This window comes from Myotis yumanensis, unplaced genomic scaffold (genome assembly GCF_028538775.1).
Source record: "Myotis yumanensis isolate MYYU_CA2020_CCGP unplaced genomic scaffold, mMyoYum1.0.hap1 SCAF_8, whole genome shotgun sequence".
In the NCBI taxonomy this organism is placed as follows: domain Eukaryota; kingdom Metazoa; phylum Chordata; class Mammalia; order Chiroptera; family Vespertilionidae; genus Myotis; species Myotis yumanensis.
In genome coordinates this window covers 27739214-27759595 of record NW_027223759.1, presented here as the reverse complement: position 1 = coordinate 27759595, position 20382 = coordinate 27739214, and the positions used below count along the sequence as shown (strand labels likewise).

Here is a 20382-nt window from a genome sequence, read left to right as displayed (position 1 = left end):
TATTTTATTGATTTTTTACAGAGAGAAAGGGAGAGGGATAGAGAGTTAGAAACATCGATGAGAGAGAAACATCGATCAGCTGCCTCTTGCACGCCCCCCACCGGGGATGTGCCCGCAACCAAGGTACATGCCCTTGACCAGAATCGAACCTGGGACCCTTCAGTCTGCAGGCCGACGCTCTACCCACTGAGCCAAACCAGTCAGGGCAGTTTTTTATTCTTAAAGCAGCTCTCCAAGAAAGCTCTTCCCAGTCTTCCACATATTATTTGCTATTATAGTGTTACCATGAATAGTGACTTCTCTTAAACTATTGTGTTCTATAACCTAATTTTTGGTCTTGCCATTTCAAATATAGGTTGAAGGCAATGCTGATGAAACTAAATATTTAAAAACAGTACCTATAGCTGCCAAAAATGTCATTGCAATAAGGTAACAGTGGAAACACTTAATTTGGGTGGAACTTGGTGTGCGTTATATCAGGTCTGCTTGACTGTGAAAAGAATGCCCTTTTGTGATCCAGTTTTCTGTGTCTTCAAGATGACTGGATAGTTACCTTTAAACAGTAAAATCAGATGGCAGTTTTATACTTAATGTAGACTTATATGTATACTTACACATTTATACATTTATATGTACTTAACACATGTTCATACTCATTTCATACTTAATTCAACAAATAGTTGAGTATCTACAATGTTCCATCCCCCTTTAAGCAAATGATGGGGCTTAAAACAGCAGAGATGACACAGTCCTTGACCTCAAGGAGCTTTGATTCTTGTAGAGGAAACTGACAAAGACAGGGCAATGTGAAACATTCTACAACCGGGCTAAGCATGAGTGTTTAGGGTGCAGGCTCAGTGAAAACTGTCTGCAGGACTTGAATTTGAAGCTGCAACTGGATGGACAGACAGATGTTGCTTAGCAAGAGAAGATAGCAAGCCAGGGCAGTCTCCAAGGGGAGAGGGACTGGTATGGGGGCCAGATACTGACTTTAGCATCCATTAGGTACAAGAACTGTGCACATCAGGCTTGCCATCAATAAAATGAGAACACAGCCCATATCTTGAGAAAGACTTGGAGGACTAAGAATTGTTAAAATCAGTAGTAGAGTTTTAGTTTAGTTTTATTTTGCTTTGTTTCCCATATATGTCTATACCATAGCTTGGCAGATTTATTCTTGGACATTATATCCTTTATTAATGGGATAATTTCTTAAATTGTCATTGGCCTAAAGAAACGCTTTTATTTTTATTTTTTTAAAATATTGCTCACATAACCAGACACTTAACTAAATTGTCTTAGTAATACTAAAAGTCTTCCAGATTATTCTTTGGATTCTCTACATTTGTAATCATATTGTCTATAAAAAATGTCTCTTTCCTTTCAAATAGTCCCTGACACAGAAAATTCTTAAGGCTATTACGAGAGCTGAGGATAAATCATAAGACCTGCCAGGCACCTGCCAGGCACCTGCCAGGAAGGGTATTTAAAATACCAAGAGTGACATATATTTTCATAGGTTCTATGTACCTATCAGCCAATACAGATGCTGAGTGACTCTTCAGAGAGATGGAGAGGAAAGGACACCTGAACTTGAACCTGAACTTCCAGGTACCACTTCATCTCCCGAGGACCCCAGCTCTGTGGTCTCCGACCCACTCCACCTGGCAGCACCTTGTCTTGAGCCCATACTGCGCACCGACAGCCTCTTGCTCTGGGGCTTCCCTGCTGATGCCAAAGCATGGGATGCCCTGCGAGCCAGGCAAACACAGCCTGGAGGTGTGGGGGGTGAGCAGTCCCGTGCTGTGGGAGCATATCTTTGACCCAGGAGAGGTAGGAGCTGGTGGATGAATTCTTGCCTCTTTCTCCCCTGGGACAGGTTATCCTGAGACAAAGTTACACAGCTTCTTGGAAGACAGTCTCCAGGGACTGAACAAGCAGTTGCCCTTGGCCTAGGCCAACCTGATCATTGTCACTCCTTCCCTGCCCCATAACTCGTGTCCCTGTCTCTCACTCTGCCGTCTGTGGGAACTCTAGGTACAGCTTTGCTGCACTTGCAGAGTAGTCATGCCACCGTAGTTGTTTCCACAGAGCTGATAAAACGGAACCAGTGGAAAGCTAACTGCTAAGATTCACACAGGCTGACGGCCAAGCTCCAAGTGAGGCCCTCTGCCTCTGATGCGCACACACCTGTCACTGGGATTTGTACACAAAACGGACCCATTAGGCATCTTTACCTGGTGGTCCTGGAGGTCCCGGCAGCCCTGGAGGGCCTGGTGAACCAGGACAACCCGGGGCCCCGGGAGGCCCCACTGCATCCTTTCCTGGGGGTCCTCGCTCCCCTTTACTTCCTTTCATGCCTGGTGGTCCAGGGGCTCCTCTGAGGCCAGGCTTTGATGACCCTTGGAGGAAAATAATCAATTTATTACATTTTAGTTTTTCCCCTGATTAATATATGATTATTTTCAATTGCAAAATGTGATGTATTCTGATTTATAACAGTTGCACCACTGAAAGGTATATTAAGCATATAAAATTAAGAGTATCTTCCTTTCTTCATGTGACCTTGTTAAATGATCACAGTATAGCAGAGCTCAGAACTCTCCATGCCCACAAGCTAATTTATGTCGTTTTTTACAAGAGACTGAAACAGAATTTGGGATGCACAGTAGTCCTTTTACTTAAAAGGACTTCATGAGAATTCTTCAATATTAGAGGCCCGGTGCATGAAATTCATGCACTTGGTGTGTGTGTGTGGGGGTGGGGGGGGTCCCTCAGCATGGCCTGTGCCCTCTTGCAGTCCGGGAGCCCTTGGGGCATGTCTGTCTGACAGCTTAGACCCGTTCCCCCACTGGCCTAAGCCGACAGTCGGACATCCTTAGTGCTGCCACAGAGGCAGGAGAGCCGAGAGCCCGGCTTCTGGCTGAGTGGCACTCCCCTTGTAGGAGCGCACTGACCACCAGGGGGCAGCTCCTGCATTGAGCGTCTGCCCCCTGGTGGTCAGTGTGCATCATAGCGACCGGTCATTCCACTGTTCAGTCGATTTGTGTGTTAACTTTTTATTATATGGGATATGCTACTTTGAAGACTTTTAACTTAGAGACTATGAGATGCCTACTTTGTAGTGTCCCAAAGAAGAAAGAAAAGTTGTAATTGGACTTCATTCCTGCCAATTGTCTTAGATATGGAAGGGCGTGCTGGGGGAGGAGGCACCTCTTGGGAGAGAGGCCAGGCCCGGTGGTACAAAATGCATTTCATCTATCTCTCCTAAGATGATGAGGATGTGAGGACAGGGGAAGTCTTGAATCTCTGACTCAAAAATGGTTTAATTGTTAAGCAGAGAGACCTCATCACCAAGGGGCTGAGAAAAATCTGATTATATCTGATTATTGAGCAGAAGGATTTGGGCATAAAGGTAAATGCCTCTGACTGACACTGCTTTAGAGCTTTATAATTTTCACTCACTGGCTTCTTGAAGGAGCCTATCTATTCATTACTTAGGGGCCAGGCATGTAAAAAGAAGTCTTCTGTAACCTTTGGCCAGTCCTCTGAAATACCCTTTTGTCCCATTGTAACTTCAAGAGATACCCACTGTCTATGGTTTGATGTATATGTTTTTATGCACATGCAAGTACACGTAATATTTATCCATTCACCTATTTTTCCACTAGGATGGTAATATACACATACTTCTGCAATCTGCTTAATTACAATTCATTTTCCAAATTAGGAAATAGTTTAAATGTACAACATGGTATAAAGAAAAATATAGTGGATGGCAAAGCTTATCAAATGTTTGCTATTTTTTTCTTAGTTACTCTTCCTTTACAAAAGGACACATCACATCATTACAGTTATAATTGTGGCCTCTGTGGACCATCCTTGATTCTATTTCTCCTTCCTTTCTCAAGAGGCAACCATACTAATGACTCATGGATGCGTCTACACTTTACAGAATTGTCTATATTTCTATAAACAATATATTGTAAAATTTAAAATGTCACATAAAAAAGTATAACCTATGAATTCTGATGCAACTTGAAAACTATGATTTTTAACCAAGCTAATCACCATCAAACTAGTTTTTCTCTCTGTGCCTCCTCTGAGTTTTAAGGCTTCTTCTCATATACCTAGTTTGCTGTCTTATACTTAGTTAAAACCACTGGGAAGTGAAAAAGAGAATTTCTACAATGCTGTGCAATTTTTCACTTCCTTTTCACAAGTAAAAATTTGCAAACACTTTTATACCAATTAACGAAAGATTTGCCTTCCGTAAATAATGCCAACTTACTAGAGAGCAGTGCATTTTACTTTTTAATAGCATTTCTGTTGATACCCTGAGAAACATGTACATACCAGGCCTTCCAGGATCTCCGGGAGGGCCACTGGGACCTATGAATACAGAACAGCAATAAATTGCTTATGAAGAAATAAATACCCTGTCGCCCCATTCTTGCAATCTTGAGTTATAATATAATAATAATTAAGGATAAATATTTTCCATACTTTTTCTCCATTCTCATATAGATACTTATTAGAAAACTTTACTTATTTAGACAAACTGCAGAGAAGAAACAAATCTCAGATAACCTTTTCAAATAATTCAGCAGAAACTCACTAAGAGCCTGCTCTGTGTGTACTTTGCTGGGATGGTTCAGATACAAGAAAAGCAAACAACTGGAATTGTTAAGGATCTGTAGTTTGAGCTGGTGTCCCACCTCAGACTGCTTCTAGCTCTAAAATTGCCTTAAAAAATCTATATCTAAATGTATCTGTCCATTTATTTAAATACACTGGGAATTTTTCCTTTAAGCACAAATCTCCTTTGAAAAATCTTGTTTAAGCCAATAATTTGCCTAGATTAGTGTTCTCAATCCTGCTGCACGTTAGAATAATCCGAGGATCTTTCACATTCTGCTCAAGTCCAGAGCCTTCCTCCTGACAAATCAGAGTCACAGGGGGACCCTGATATGGGCATCAGTGAAGAAGTCCCAGGGGTTCTAAGGTGCAGCCAGAGATGAGAGAGCTCACGGCCGAGACCTTTCCAATCCGTCAAAGGGGGTAGAAGATAAGTAAGCGTGTCTTTAATTCATGGTGCCAGGCATCTGGAAACCAGGGCTTCAGTCACCCCTGGCCACTGTTGGTGTGGGTTTGCTCAAATTCCAGCCATTCAGGTCTCCATTTTCACATCTGTAATCCCACTGAGATAACAGATTTCTTATACTCCCTGGTCCTGCCCTCAGACCATGTTAGTGTCTGCTTGCCAGACTTGAACTTCATGATTTCCTGCATGAAGTTAATTTAATAATTTTTTGGTATTTTCATTCAAAGGTTTCACATACATTTTTCAAGTTTTGTATAGAAATTAGGAGACACCAAAAAAATACCACCATCCATGAAAATGAGGAGATTTCCCTTCTTCCCCTGCAAATTCTAGGTCTATAAGCACATGTTGTGTTACCTTGAAAGATGACAATGGTCAGCAAATGCTTCAGGAAGGAATTTATTCTCACCCTGTGGTCCACGCGCTCCTTTGGGCCCTGGAGGACCTGGAGTTCCCTCATCTCCCTTTACCACGTATGCATCATAATATTCTGTCTTAAAGGAAAAAGAAATGAAGAAGAAAGAATAGCTATTTATGGACATTTGCCAAATGCAATGACTTCAATTTCTTCTTTTTAGCCAGAATGATACTTTCCTCATTTTTTTCAATTCATAGGCTTATGTGTTAGCAGAAATAGGGTAGTCATGTATATGGGACGGATAAATTTAAAGATAAAAGTTGATATTTCTGGTATGGCATCATATATTTCACTTATATTTACATATATATCCATACAGACAGATATATCTATGTATGTGTGACTATGTACACAGATATTAAAGTTTCACAAAATAGTGATTTACCTTATGAATATGATCAACTCTGATAAATTTATTCTGTTCTGTTTCACTTTTTGAAAATGCTTGTCCTGATGCACTGAATTCATTTTTTCTCAGATCTACACATCAAACAGTACTCTATTTACTGTTTCTTTAACTTTCAGGACACCATTGACCTACAACAAGTACTACTATTTCTAACATATTCTATGGACCTCCTTCTGGTCTCTTTAACCATCTACTTCCTAAGCAATTTCCTCTGATAGTAGTAGATGCTGCAGTTATATAGAGTTGAGCATGAGACAATACAGAGTGAGCTAAAAATACTTAGAGTTCCTCTAAAGTGCAATTGGAAAAGTAGATTTCACTTAGAATTCAGTCCATTTATCTTGAAGAGAAGATGAAAATGTAAAAGGTTTTTAAAAAACTCTGTTTTTTTCATATTTTACATGGGGCAATTCTTTGTTGACTTATTGAAAGATGAGGTAACAAGAACCTTGTGGTTAAGCAACAAGTAGAAAATAACAAAAAAAGAATGCATAATAATAGCAATAATAATCTATAATAATAAAAGTGTAATATGCTAATTAGACCGGACATCCTTCTGGACGTCCTTCCTTCTGGACAAAGCCACAGCGGGCAGGGGCCAAGGCAGAGGCAGCAGAGGCCCTGGCCACGGTGGCAGTGGGCAGGGGCCGGGGCCAAGGCCTTTGCATGAATTTCGTGCATCAGGCCTCTAGTAATGTAATAATCTTCTTCGTAAAATCCACAATGACCTCTGTGTGCCTGCAGAGTGTTGGCTAAGAGCTTTCACAAAATAGCCCATTTCATCTTCCTGGCAACTCCATAAAAGTGCTTTGGGACTACTCACATTTGAATCATTTGCTTGTAGTATAAGATGCAGGTTTCCAGGACCCTCCTCTAGTTACCACATTAAATTACTTGTCTGAGGGGTCTGAGAACTGCATGTGCAATAGGACAGCTCCTCTCCCCATGACTCTTGTACCATACACTGTACTGTCAAACCTACTCAATGAAGAAATGGCGGCCCTGCTCAGCACATCGCATGTGAGGACCACTGTCTTTTGAGGAAGGAGAGGAAGAGATACCAGGACTCAGAGCCTGGATCCCTTTTATTCCTCTCCTTAAGCTGCAGAATCACAGAATATAGAATGAGGCCACCCTGCAGCCAGAAGCTGACAGCCATCACATCCATGTCCTCACTGCAAGGAAGAGATGGTCTGCTGAGATGGAGCTTGGGCTGGGTGATTGGTGTTTGCTGACCCTGCATGAAACCTGAACTTTTCCTGCTGCCTGAAGGTGCACTTGTCATGACTAGCTGGAGAGGGTGGAGCTGGCTCCCTCACCCCTGGGTGGCCATCTGTCCTCCTACTCTATTCAGGATTCAGGATCCCCTTGGGCCAGATCTGATCCTTCGTCCCCATAGGCCAGGATGGGTACTACTAGTGCATATTGAAGACCAAGTAGAAATATTTGTCCTTTGTCAAATAATGACAACAGCTATTGTTTTGCCCTGGTTTGATAAAAAAATAAATACTATAATCTCTATCATAACCATTTATGAGAGACCCTGATTCAAAATTTCCTTGATCAAATATGACATTGACATTGTCTTTAATGATACTTACTGGGCCACGAAATCCTGGAGGGCCAATGTCCCCTTTCCGCCCCTATGGCAAAAAACAATTACAATTATGGGTACAGTCATCAAAAGTATTTACACGTTTGGAAGACTTAAAAAGCAAAATGCACAGGTAAACAAGAAATCAATGCTCAAAGTAATGTTATTTCTATGTAATATACAAACTTTAGATTATTTTCCTGGAGGGCTGTCTCTGGGTCAAGAGTCCCATCAGCAAGGTTCTGAAGAGGTGGTTGTTCTGGTGGTTCTCCAGGTTTCTTTCATGACACTCCCTTCAAAGGGTGTCCACATGCATTGTCCACTCTCCCGTTCTCTCCCAGATTAGAGGAACTGGATCACCATGCCCTGGGTTGTATGCAGTTCCCAGAATCCCAATGGTAACCAACCCCCTTTCCTATCTACTGAAGAGGGCATTTCAGAATTCTACTGGAAGTGGTATTATTAGAAGATAAACCTTGAATTTGCACATATACCTACATATGAAAATTATTTGAATATGTCTGCAACATGTTGTCAGAAAGAAACCATGTGGAATACACTTCACAGCTAATTGATGATGACTTTTCAGTGTGTAATGGCCCAGCCTGAGACTCATGGAGCCACTTATCCTTATGCTTGATCTCCAATGACCCAAAACTTTCTACAATCCCAGGCCTTTTCCAGCTCCTTACTTGTGGGGAGCTGAAATCTCACTGGTCCTAAGATTCTACTACGCAGAATAAATTTAATATCTTTTCCACTAGACAGACCTTCAAGTGCTTAAGTAAAGTTGCTACATCTCTCATTTCTTATTAAATATACTAAGGTATTTTAAAGAACAATGATTGCAATTTCTTGTACCTAGTTCCAGGGTGTGGTGGGAAACAGTGGGCAAAACCCAACCAATTGAAAAAGCCTGAAGACAGAACATGAGGAAGGGGATTACCTTAATGCCATCTTCACCCCTCAACCCAGGGAAGCCCCTGCTGCCTTTGGCTCCCTAAAGAACAGAGCAAAGAAAGGGGGTCAGAAGACACAGGGATCAATTCCTTCTGTTGGAAGCAGAACAGTTTGAACTCCTTTTTGGAAAAAGAAAATGTGCTCAGTTGTTCTCTGTTTTTAGTGTAAAACTATGATTCTCAAATGTAATTTTTTAAAAACGACATGCTTTTGGTTAGTTTATAACTACTAAGTGACTCTCAAAAAAATCCTTCTTTGTCTAATAGGATTGACATTTTCACTATGTCAGCAGGTAAACCATGCCTTTACCTTAGTGCCAGGGAACCCAGGGGCCCCGTCTTTTCCAGGTTTCCCCTAAAAACAAACAAAACAAAAACATGTAATCTAATAAATGTGGATAATATTAATAAACATGGAAAACTTAAATGAGATAATCATCTCCTCTCAACCTCAGGCAAGAAAGCTTGACTGATGCTTCCCTCCTAGTTATTAGAAGGACAAATATTAATCACAGAACACGCAAACATCTCCTCTTGCAGGGAAGGCAGAGACCAGTGGGAATGGGAAATAAGGAAGAAAGAGAGGAAATTAAGAGCAGAGCTTAAACTGATACTGTCCATCCAACTTTGGAAGGAAAATCAAGCAAGCACTGAGCTGACAGGTGGATAAGAAAACCCAGAAAGTGAAAGGTTTCACAGTCAATTTATTTATTTATTTGAAATGTTGCCAGTTGCATGAATTCCAGATGTGCCTGTGTTTAAATATATGTATAAAAAGTACATTGCAATGTCCAAACAGACAGGGCTCTTGGATGAACTATTATGGTATTTACCCTCCATGATAGAATTAAAAATCATACTGGTTCAATATTTCTTCTTAGAAAAAAGTACTTTTCCCAGTATATTCTTTTTGAGTTTTAAAACAATACGTACATGTGCTTAAATCTTCAAAATAGAGCTGGGTGGGAGAGAGGGCCCCTGCTGCTCTGTCTTCCCCGTATCTCACTTCTCATCACAGTGTGCCGAAGCCCCCTTTGCAGCTGTCCTCTCTCTGTGTGGTTTTGATGGGGCTGTCAGCCACAGGAGTACCCTGCCCCACTGGCCTGGCCAATCGTGGTATCTTTTATTCCTGGACATGGTCACTTTTCCAGAATTAAACACATGACCCAAGCGGAGCCAATCAGAGTAATTCTGTGGGATTTTATATATGGACACACTCTTTCTCCTTGGATGCTATTAACCTGAAGTTGTTTGTTGCTACATCTTGCTCATTCTCCTCATTGCTCCCTACATGGAAGATCATTTGGCAGAAAATGAGGCAAACACACAGAGAGGAGCAGAAGAGAAATGGAGAGAGTCCCGCCCATATTGTTTCAGTCTCTGGAGGCCTTGAATGTCTCAGATACTTGAACAAATAAATTTCACTTCCCAAACATTTAAAAAAATCTAAGCTAGTTTGAGTTGGCCATGTTATAGTTGCCACCTAAAGAGTCCTAAATGCTGCCCAAGGGAGGCGGCATATGACAATGAATTTCCTAATTTACCTGTGAACCAGGTTCTCCAGGGGCACCTTTTTCTGATCCATAAGAGTCTCCTGGTGGTCCCTGTATTAATGAGAGTTATGTCAAGTTTTACAAATTATTGATTTTTGACTTACATTGATTTTTATTCACCTTCCCCTTCTGATTATTCTGCTACATTTAAAAATATTGAAATGATGGGTAATCTAAGAGGGAAGTCTTATTTATGAGTATTAATTAATTAATTAAAAAACAGATGCTAAAAAAACCAGATACTGAAGATAAATTCTAAGATGGGTGAAACAGTGCTAGGATTTCAGCTAGAAGTGGTCATAAAATAATTTCTATGTTCATGACCTCTGTGGTAAAATACTATTGATCTTCAACTAATCTTAAGATTTGAAGATAGGTCAGACATCAAAATGTTCACTAAGGTTTTTGTTTATGTTTCAAAGGAACAATATGACTCTAAATGACCTACTCTGGGTCCAGGAGGTCCGGGTTGGCCCATGGCGCCCTTTTCTCCCTTCTCCCCTTTGAGTTCCTGCCACAAAAACAATTTAAGGTCGTTACAAACAGATCAAACAAGATTTTACTGCTTATACTTGAAAAAGTCCTCTATCTGTTCAGTACACTGGATTTACAGAATACCTATGTACTTCCTGTTAACATGACACAGTATCATTTTTCACATTTTGAATTTTATACTTATGAACCCACTGAAGTCATATACTAATTTTTTAAATAAAGTATCTTTTTTTTTAAAATCAAACTATATTGAATCAGCTTTCTATAAGCACAATCACATCATTTCTAATGTATTTTACCTTCATTTTTAATATATTGAAAAGATTTTTAATTGCGATCAATTATTTTCTGAGTAAATGTTACAAGAAGAATTTGATTTATTAATCACGTTTGTTTTCGCTTTTATCATGTTTTATTGATTTTTTTTTCCAATGTGCGTCTTCTCTTGAGGGCATCATTTCCTTCAAACTCATTTCCTCCACCCTGGGTGATATCTTTCAGATTTAGATTTTTGTCAGATAAGGTATTTTTTCCTATCAATTTTCAGCCAATAAAAATTTAAAATTTATTAATTTTATTTTTGTTAATTACCTCTAGAAAATTTAGTTTTTTTCCCTTTAGGTCAATTCCCCTTCTACACCCAGTCTTTGAAGTGAATTATTTATTTTTTTTCGTATTATATTTTACTATGTTTTGTTTTACCTTTTGTTTTGAAAATTTCTATTACTAAAAATTATATTGGAGAGTGATGGCTAAGGGGTTTCTCTTTGGTGTGATGCAAATGTTCTAATTAATGTGGTAATAGTTGCGAAACTCTATGAATATACTAAAGCCATTGAATTATATACTAAATAAGTCATTTTATGGTCTTGACTTATATCTAATACAGCTGTTAAAATTCATTATTACTAAAACCCATGAATTAAATAAAGAAGATGAATTTTATGGCATTCGAATTATATCTCAATCAAGCTATTATTAAAACACAATGAATTATAAGTTTATAAGATAAGAGTGTGTTATGCTTATTTCTTAGTTAATCCACTAGAAAATTGTTAGCTACCTCCTTGCTTCTCCATCCCCCTTCCCAAATATTCCAGGATCAACCTAGTGTCAGGATTGGTGTATGATATTGTGGTGCACTTCTGAACATTGGATTCAGCTCTGTACTCTGAAAGCAAATGTTAATGTCCAATTACAAGACTATAGTGTCCTTGGAGAGGAATGGGGCCCAAATTATCCTTGGGATTATGATGGCAGGATAAAATGTCCCTTATAATTATGACACCCCTCCATCCATATCTTTAGGTTCTCCCCATCCAATTGGCTCAGAGCTGCACACCCAATTTGTAATAATTTATTCAAAAATACTCACTAAATACCCACTCTGTGTTAGTGACAATGAGAAAGACTGAGAGTAAAGGGTGAGCAAAAATGGCCCTAGGCTCTACCTTCAAGAATCTTGGCAGTTGCTTGCTTCAGATTTCACATTTTCTGGTTCATGAGTATAAAATAGGGAAGAAATAAAACCTTGAGGCTCAGTAAGGCTGATGGGCCTGGGCTGAGCTGGGATTAGGTGACAGAACTTACTAAAAAAAAAAAAAAAGGTAAGAGAAATGGAAAGGCACAACCCTAATAATAAAATTGAAGAGTTACCGTTATGTTATCTGGGCCAGTCTGTGTCACAATAACAGTTCCTGGTGGTCCAGGAGGTCCTATCAATCCTTTCACACCCTAAAGATAAATATACTCAAGAATTAAAAAGGAAACGACATTATCTTTACTATGTTTGAGAGAGCTACTTTTCTCCATTAGTGCTCTTGTAAGAAAACAGCAAATGAAAGTTTGAGACACAACAAATGCATTCATTTCAGTGTGACTTACTGAATAAAATGTATAGCTAATTGCTATGGAACTTCAAATATATTGCCCACAAATAAACTGTAGTATTTAAATTACCCGCTCTCCTTTTTGTCCAATCACATTATCACCCATGTGACCCTGTAAGAAATACAAAACCAAATTATTTTTTAAAAAGGAATACGAATACATTTTCTAAACCCTTTGAAGTTCTAATATTTGTAACTGAACACTTATATTTTAACTTTTCCCCGCAGGGTCACAATTGTCATTTTATTTAATCTTGGAATAATGTATTCTTTTTTTAAAAATTATAGTTGATATATAATATTATATGTTTCAGGTGTACAACATAATGACTCTACATTTATATACCTTACGAGGGAATCACCACAATAAATCTAGAACCATCTGTCACCGTACAAAATTGTTATGATATTACTAACTCTGTACATTACATCCCCATATCATAATTATTTTATAACAAGAAGTTTGTACCTTATATTCCCCTTTACTGTTTCCACCCTCATCCCACCCCTCTAGCAACGCTCAGTTTGTTCTCTGTATCTGTGAGTCTATTTCTGTTTTTTTGTTATTTATTCATTTGTTCTGTTTTTTAGATTCTGCATATAAGTGAAATCATACAGTATTTGTCTTTCTCTGTCTGGCTTATTTCACAAAGCATAAATCCTCTAGGTCCATCCATGTTGTTGCAAATGGAGAGATTTCATTCTTTTTTATCGATGAATAATATTCCATTTATCTGCTCTTCTTTATCCACTTATCTATATATAGACACCTATGTTGCTTCCATATCTTGGCTATTGTAAATAATGTTGCAATGGGGTGCATATATTTTTTGATTTAGTGTTTTCATTTTTTTTTAGATAAATGCCTAGAACTAGAATTGCTGAATCACATGGTAGCTCTATTTTTAATTTTTTAGGAACCTCCATACTATAATGCCTGCACCAATTAGCATTCCCACCAACAGTACACAAGGGTATCCATCTGTCCACATCCTCAACAACATTTGTTATTTATTGATTTTTTTTTTTTAATAATAGCTGTACTGACCCATGTGTGGAATCAGACAAGGTTTGGCTTTCTCATTGGGTAGGATGTTATGGCTGATATGACCTATGAACTGTGATTTACCTTAAGTCCTGGAGACCCCATGGTTCCTGGCAAGCCCTAAAAAAATCCACAAATTATAATTACAAGGGGAAATGCACCAAGTCAGAAAACTGTTTAAATGTTTTAGCTACAACTTTTTCATTAGTTCATAGCGTCTACAGCAATGACAACTTAGTACTCACAAAGAATCCCGGAGGGCCAGGGGGGCCCACAGGTCCAGGAAAACCCGGGAGGCCCGGTAAACCCTTCAAATTAAGAGACAAACAAGAAGAGTAAATGTACTTCTCACCTACGGACAATGCCCATTAGTTAAGTGAATTAGAATATTTTAATAAGACCTGAGAAGCATGACACCTTCCATTTATGGCTGCAGTTTAAGTAAAAACCAGTTATCTACTATCATGCAAATTTTATGATAGAGCTATTACTTAACATTACAGTTTTAAATTGCGTTCGGTGTGCGATACAAGTCTAGCCTTGAGTTTTAACAAATACGGAGTACGTGGAACCTAACTCTTCCTTGGAGATTCCACCTTAGACGTAAGAAATCTTGGGTCACTGAGACTTAAGAAAAGATGAAAAGACATGTACAAATCTTCTTTTTACATCAGCTTCATGTAGTGTCTTATAAGGTGAATGTTTTAGAATGAAATGAGGTGCATATGTAAATAGAAGAAATATGTATATTAAAAATGTTCTTAGGAGAATGAGAAAGAAATATAGGGGAAAAGGGAGAGGAGAAGAGAGAGAGAGAGAGAGAGAGAGAGAGAGAGAGAGAGAGAGAGAGAGAAGGACACACACATACACACAGTAGAAAACAGAGAGGGGGCACCGAGGAGGGTAGGACTGCTCTCTGAAGTGCTTGTACCTGGAATCCTGGAGCTCCTGGCAGCCCGGGATCCCCTTTTCCATCATATTCTATATCTTCTCCTTCAGCAGGAGCACCCTTGAAAATGAAGTTCATTGAACATTATCAATGTTATATCTTTAAAACCCCTTTGCATGCTTATTCAGGGTCATGCTACTTCAAGGATAAAAGTGCTTTCCAGTGTGAATGAAAAAGGGGCTATGTAATCAACCCTATAGGCTCAATGACCAAAAGTAACCACACAGGATGATCTGTTCACAAATTCTGAACTGGGCAGGTCACCTCCCAGGCCTATAGCTTTCTTAGCAAAGGTCAGTTTTTACCTTAAGTGAGCCCTGTCCCTGTTCTTATGCATCTAAGATGATATACCTTTGAAATGTCAGAGTAATTTTCTTTTCTAGACCCCCGAAGGCACAATTGATGACACTAGAGTGTGAGATCAAAACCCCTCATTATCATCCTGTTGCCCAATACCATCTCCTTGTGCTGTAGATGTTAACTCTCCTATACCCACCCATGTGAAAGAAGTTTCTCTATTTTGTTTTGTGTCCAATTTTAGGGATTCCCTTGTTTTGCTTTTTCCCACTCCCTTAATCTACCACCAGTGGGTTTCATGTACCTTCCTTATGTCTCCTCCCTTTATTCTAAATTCATAAAAGAAACTGCAAAACTGCCTTCTTTGCAGCATTTTTTCAATCCTTTGAGAGCTTGCTCTGGGCATGTTCTCAAAAATTTGGCTCAAACTCTTACAAAACTTTTCTATAGGGTTGAATGTTCTTTCATTGATACCAGGGTATATACTTAGAGAAATGACTTAGTTATCTCATCTTGAAGAAGTCACAGCATTTTCATAGTTTCTAAAATTAAAAATTTACTGTGCAAGGAAGGAAAGAAGACACAAGGATGATAATGGGTTTCCCAAGATACCAGAATTGGTGGCAATTCTGGATGTGGAATGTGGGTCCTGGCCTCGAGGCCAGCTCTTTTCTCCCAGATCTATTTCCTTAAAGGATGATATGAAACTTGTATACTTATGACGAGAGATAGAAGAAGTTGTTCAATAGAAATAAATATGATATCTCAAGTATTATGGATTCTGGATTAATGATGCAATCTCATTTTTAATTTTATATCTCATTATTTATTTTTATTTTTATTTTATTTTTAAAATTTGAACAGTTTTTTTTATTCTTTTAAAAAAAATATTATAATAAGTATTACAAAGGGTATTACATATGTGTCCTTCCCCCACCCCCCACCCTTGACAATCCCCTGGCTTCCCTTACCCCCCAGTGTCTTATGTCCATTAGTTATGCTTATATGCATGCATAAAAGTCCTTCGGTTGATCTCTTACTCCCCTCCCTTCTGCCCCCCAACCCTCTCTGGCCTTCCCACTGCAGTTTGACAATCAGTTTGAGGCAGCTCTGCCTCTGTATCTATTATTGTTCAAAAGTTGTAATGGTCTTTATTATCCATGAATGAGTGAGATCATGTGGTATTTTTCCTTCATTGACTGGCTTATTTCACTTAGCATAATGCTCTCCAGTTCCATCCATGCTGTTGCAAATGGTAAGAGTTCCTTCTTTTTTACAGCAGCATAGTATTCCATCGTGTAGATGTACCACAGTTTTCTAATCCATTCATCTACTGATGGGCACTTAGGCTGTTTCTAGATCTTAGGTATGGTGAATTGTGCTGCTATGAACATATGGGTGCACATATCCTTTCTGATTGGTGTTTCTGGTTTCTTGGGATATATTCCTAGAAGTGGGATCACAGGGTCAAATGGGAGTTCCATTTCCAGCTTTTTGAGGAAACTCCATACTGTCTTCCATAGTGGCTGCACCAGTCTGCATTCCCACCAGCAGTGCACAAGTGTTCCTTTTTCTCCACATCCTCTCCAGCACTTGTCGTTTGTTGATTTGTTGATGGTGGCCATTCTGACAGGTGTGAGATGGTACCTCATTGTTGTTTTGATTTGCATCTCTCGGATGATTAGTGACTTTGAGCATGTTTTCATATGTCTCTTGGCTTTCTGAATGTCCTCTTTTGAAAGGTGTCTATTTAGATCCTTTACCCATTTTTTGATTGGATTGTTTATCTTCTTTTTGTTAAGTTGTATGAGTTCCCTATAAATTTTGGAGATTAGGCCCTTATCAGATATGACGTTGGCAAATATGTTTTCCCACGAGGTGGGTTTTCTTGTTGTTTTGTTGATGGTTTCTTTTGCTGTGCAGAAGCTTTTTATTTTGATGTAGTCCCATTTGTTCATTTTCTCTTTAGTTTCAACTTCCCTAGGAGCTGTATCAGTGAAGAAATTGCTTTGGCATATGTCTGAGATTTTGGTGCCTTTGGATTCTTCTAGAATTTTTATGGTTTCCTGTCGTACATTTAAGTCCTTTATCCATTTTGAGTTTATTTTTGTGTATGGTGTAAGTTGGTGGTCTAGTTTCATTTTCTTGCATATATCTGTCCAATTTTCCCAACACCATTTATTGAAGAGACTATCTTGGCTCCATTGTATGTTCTTGCCTCCTTTGTCAAATATTAATTGAGCATATTGGTTCGGGCTAATTTCTGGACTCTCTATTCTATTCCACTGATCTATATGTCTGTTCTTGTGCCAGTACCAGGCAGTTTTGAGAACAGTGGCTTTGTAATACAGCTTGTATATCTCATTATTTAATAGAAGTCCCTTTCATATGTACAATTAGAGATGTTCAATAATAATAACATACCACAGATGTCTTACCTTTTCTCCTTTTAAGCCAATGGCACCCTAGGAAAAAAAGTGGCATATTTACCACTAGACACAAATCAAGTAAACAACATCCCACTTCTCCCTCTGTTCTACCTTCTCCCTCTACTGTGTACTTCCTGCTGCCTTTACAACATGCTCAAGTCACTCTCATTTAGACTAAGTCTACAATAAATCTTCCTCTCCCCCGCAGTACTGCCCTTCTTTTCATGTCATCTGCATACCTCCTGTTCTGTTAATCTCTGACTCATTCTTCAGTTCCACAGCTGCCACCTACCTCTCTACAAGATGGACGTCTCCCTTGCTAAGTTCTGCCATGAGTTTGACATTGCTAAAGTCGATGATAAAATGTCAGTTTCTCTCTTACTGGACTTCTCAGCAGCATTAGGCAGCTGTCTGTCTGTCACTGTCCTCTACTGAAACACGTTTTTCCTGCCCTTCCATCATACATGCCTCCTGGTCTCCTTCTACCACTAGGGTCATGCTTCCTTCACAGGTTTATTCTCCTTGACCTAGAGGTCACATGCTGGAGCTCTTTAAGTCCTGGTTCTAAGCCACCCTCCTACCCCAAACTCTCACTCTTTGAGTCACCTCCTCCCAGTCTCTCCTCTGCCTACTACTCAGCTCCACTGTATTCCTTTAAATCACAAAAATGTCTCAACGTGTAAACCTCAACTCATAAATCATTTGTTCATTCATTCCACAACTATCAGTTTAGTGTTTACTATTGGCTGCACCAGACATCCCCATGATGGATTTCAATACACGGCCATTCTGGACTAAACCACTTACATTTCACTTTATGTTTCTGATGAGAGAAATGAAAACCTACCGGGACCCCTGGGTAGCCTGGTGTCCCTGGAAATCCTGGGAAACCTTGTTCACCCTGGAAGAAAGACCATACAAAACTTGTCATTCTTCTTACTTGTTCTAAAACAGCCTATTGAGATATTTTCCCTGTTTCTCTCTTCCAACCCTGCAGTGGTAAAGCTAGACAAAGTAACCAAAGTGCCTTATGGATACTGGGTCATGAGTCTGAAGGCCAGAAAACCATTATTTTAATTGAAAACAGGATTAAAATCTACTGTTTCTCAAATTGTGCATAAATGGTGAAAGCTTAATTGTGTCAAGAACTGTTTAATTGCTGTTTCCTTGAAACCTCAGTGATTAGTTCTTTCCTGGCCACCACTCTGGGAAGAGGAGCGGGCAGTCAGGAAACCGATGAGACGAATGAACATAGGAAAGCTCAGTCCTTCTTCTCCAAAGACATACCTTGCATTCCCAGCTTGAGTTTCTGATTTATATACACTCACAACCTCAGATGAAAATAACTTGTTATCTTTCTGTGGGCAAATAGGAAAGAACTTCCTCAAAAGACAATCAGAGCCCTTGCCGGTTTGGCTCAGTGGATAGAGCGTCGGCCTGTGGACTGAAGATCGATTCCAGTCAAGGGCATGTACCTTGGTTGCAGGCACATCTTCAGTAGGAGGTGTGCAGGAGGCAGCTAATCAATGTTTCTCTCTCATCGATGTTTCTAACTCTATCCCTCTCCCTTCCTCTCTGCAAAAAATCAATAAAATATATTTTAAAGAAAGACAATCAGAAACCAAGGCATAGGAAAAAAGGAAATAGGTAGGTTCCTGGTTCAAAAATCACATTTCTGCCCTGAAGACAAGAACCATTGGTTCTGGTTAAAAGAATGTTTCCAGGAAAGTCTAACCCATCTCATTGCTACTTCAACTTGATTAAGTCATTCAGCAAAACACTGAGAGATCAAGTCCTGTGTAAGAAGTACATACCTTAGAACCATTGCATCCTGGTAAACCAGCAGGACCGTAAGGTCCAGGATAGCCGGGGATGCCCTGAAAACAGAGTAAATTTCAAAAAGGAGAAGCCACCAGGCCCTGGGACCAGGTGGAAACAACGAGGAAGCCAACGTGAGGGAAATGAGGGGCTAATTTAGATAGTTATTTAAATATAAATGATTATTTAAATATTTAAGCAGTAAATGTAGTCATTTTAGAAAATAATTTAAACAAAAATAGGAAATAAAATGGGCTAATTAAAACAAAGAATTATCAAGTGAGGTACAGATATTGTAAATAAAACAAAAGGCCTTTCTATATAACACGAAATCCCTTAACATGCTGTTCTAAGCTGGGGGAAAGGAAAGGAAAAAGAAGAGGGAAATGTGCTCAGAGGTAACTATTTTATAATTATACTAGAGGCACGGTGCACAAAAATTTGTGCACTGTCTGGGGAGGGGGTGGGGGGGGGTTTCCCTCAGCTCCACTTGTGCCTTCTCACAGTCTGGGATCCCTTGGGAGATAACCACCTGCTGGCTTAGGCCCGCTCCCTGGGTGGCAGCTAGCAGGCCCGATCCCTTGGTGCCTGCCCCGCCTGCCCAGGTCACGCACACGGCAGGGCCGATCTGGGGGTTGGGGCACCACCCCAGGTCGCGCACACATGGCAGGGCCGATCCGGGGGTTGGGGCACCGCCCCGGGTCGGGTCACACACAGGACACCCGGGTGGGCCGGCCAATCACTGCTGCCCTGCCCGCCACCCCGGGTTGGGTCACACATGGACGCCCGCTGCCCCGGGTCGCAGATAGCAGGCCCAGACAGTGGCGGGGCAGGCGGGATGGTGCTGTCCCGCCCTGCCTGCAGTATGCAAATTAGCCGCCATCTTTGTTGGCAGTTAATTTGCATATCATGCCGATTAGCCAATGGGAGGCGTAGTGAAGGTACGGTCAATTACCATGTTTGTCTATTATTAGATAGAATGTTATTAAGCAGTTGTTCTATTCTATTCTTTCTATTCTATTTTTCTATTCTAGTCTAATCTTCTGTTTTATTCTTCTATTCTATTCTATTATTCTATTTTAGTCTATTCTAGTCTATTCTAGTTTTTCAGGAAATACAATTTGATTTGTATGATCTACCAATCCACACTAACACATTATGCTATTCTATTGTGCCATTTTCATCATGTAACAAATTTACCAATACCTATTTCCTTGTGCTATTGATTTAACATCTTTATTAAAATGAGCTCACTTTTTATTTTTCAGTTACACATTTTCCCCATTACTTACTGGAAGTCCAGGAGGACCTGAAAATCCTGGTAATCCAGATATCCCCTGAAGGCATAGAAAAGGGAAGGGTGGCAAGAAAAACACTTGAAATGTTTAACTTATAAACAGAAAATTATTTACCATTCCAATAG

At 39.6% G+C, this 20382-nt stretch overlaps 1 protein-coding gene across 3 annotated transcripts in view; it reads right to left on the bottom strand.

Moving 5' to 3' along the window:
- The window catches only part of COL4A3 (collagen type IV alpha 3 chain), a 120652-nt gene that overhangs the window by 40662 nt on the left and 59608 nt on the right, over positions 1-20382 (bottom strand). For all 3 annotated transcript variants that reach the window (XM_070422270.1, XM_070422269.1, XM_070422271.1), the window contains exons 5-21: positions 20252-20296; positions 18956-19018; positions 17989-18042; positions 17151-17177; positions 14398-14475; positions 13712-13774; positions 13551-13586; positions 12492-12533; positions 12189-12266; positions 10486-10548; positions 10029-10088; positions 8795-8839; positions 8472-8525; positions 7533-7574; positions 5514-5598; positions 4357-4392; positions 2238-2402 (exon numbers count right to left, since the gene is read on the bottom strand). In XM_070422270.1, the coding sequence (XP_070278371.1) occupies positions 2238-2402; positions 4357-4392; positions 5514-5598; positions 7533-7574; positions 8472-8525; positions 8795-8839; positions 10029-10088; positions 10486-10548; positions 12189-12266; positions 12492-12533; positions 13551-13586; positions 13712-13774; positions 14398-14475; positions 17151-17177; positions 17989-18042; positions 18956-19018; positions 20252-20296 (1036 nt within the window). The remainder of the gene's footprint in view (positions 1-2237; positions 2403-4356; positions 4393-5513; positions 5599-7532; positions 7575-8471; positions 8526-8794; positions 8840-10028; positions 10089-10485; positions 10549-12188; positions 12267-12491; positions 12534-13550; positions 13587-13711; positions 13775-14397; positions 14476-17150; positions 17178-17988; positions 18043-18955; positions 19019-20251; positions 20297-20382) is intronic.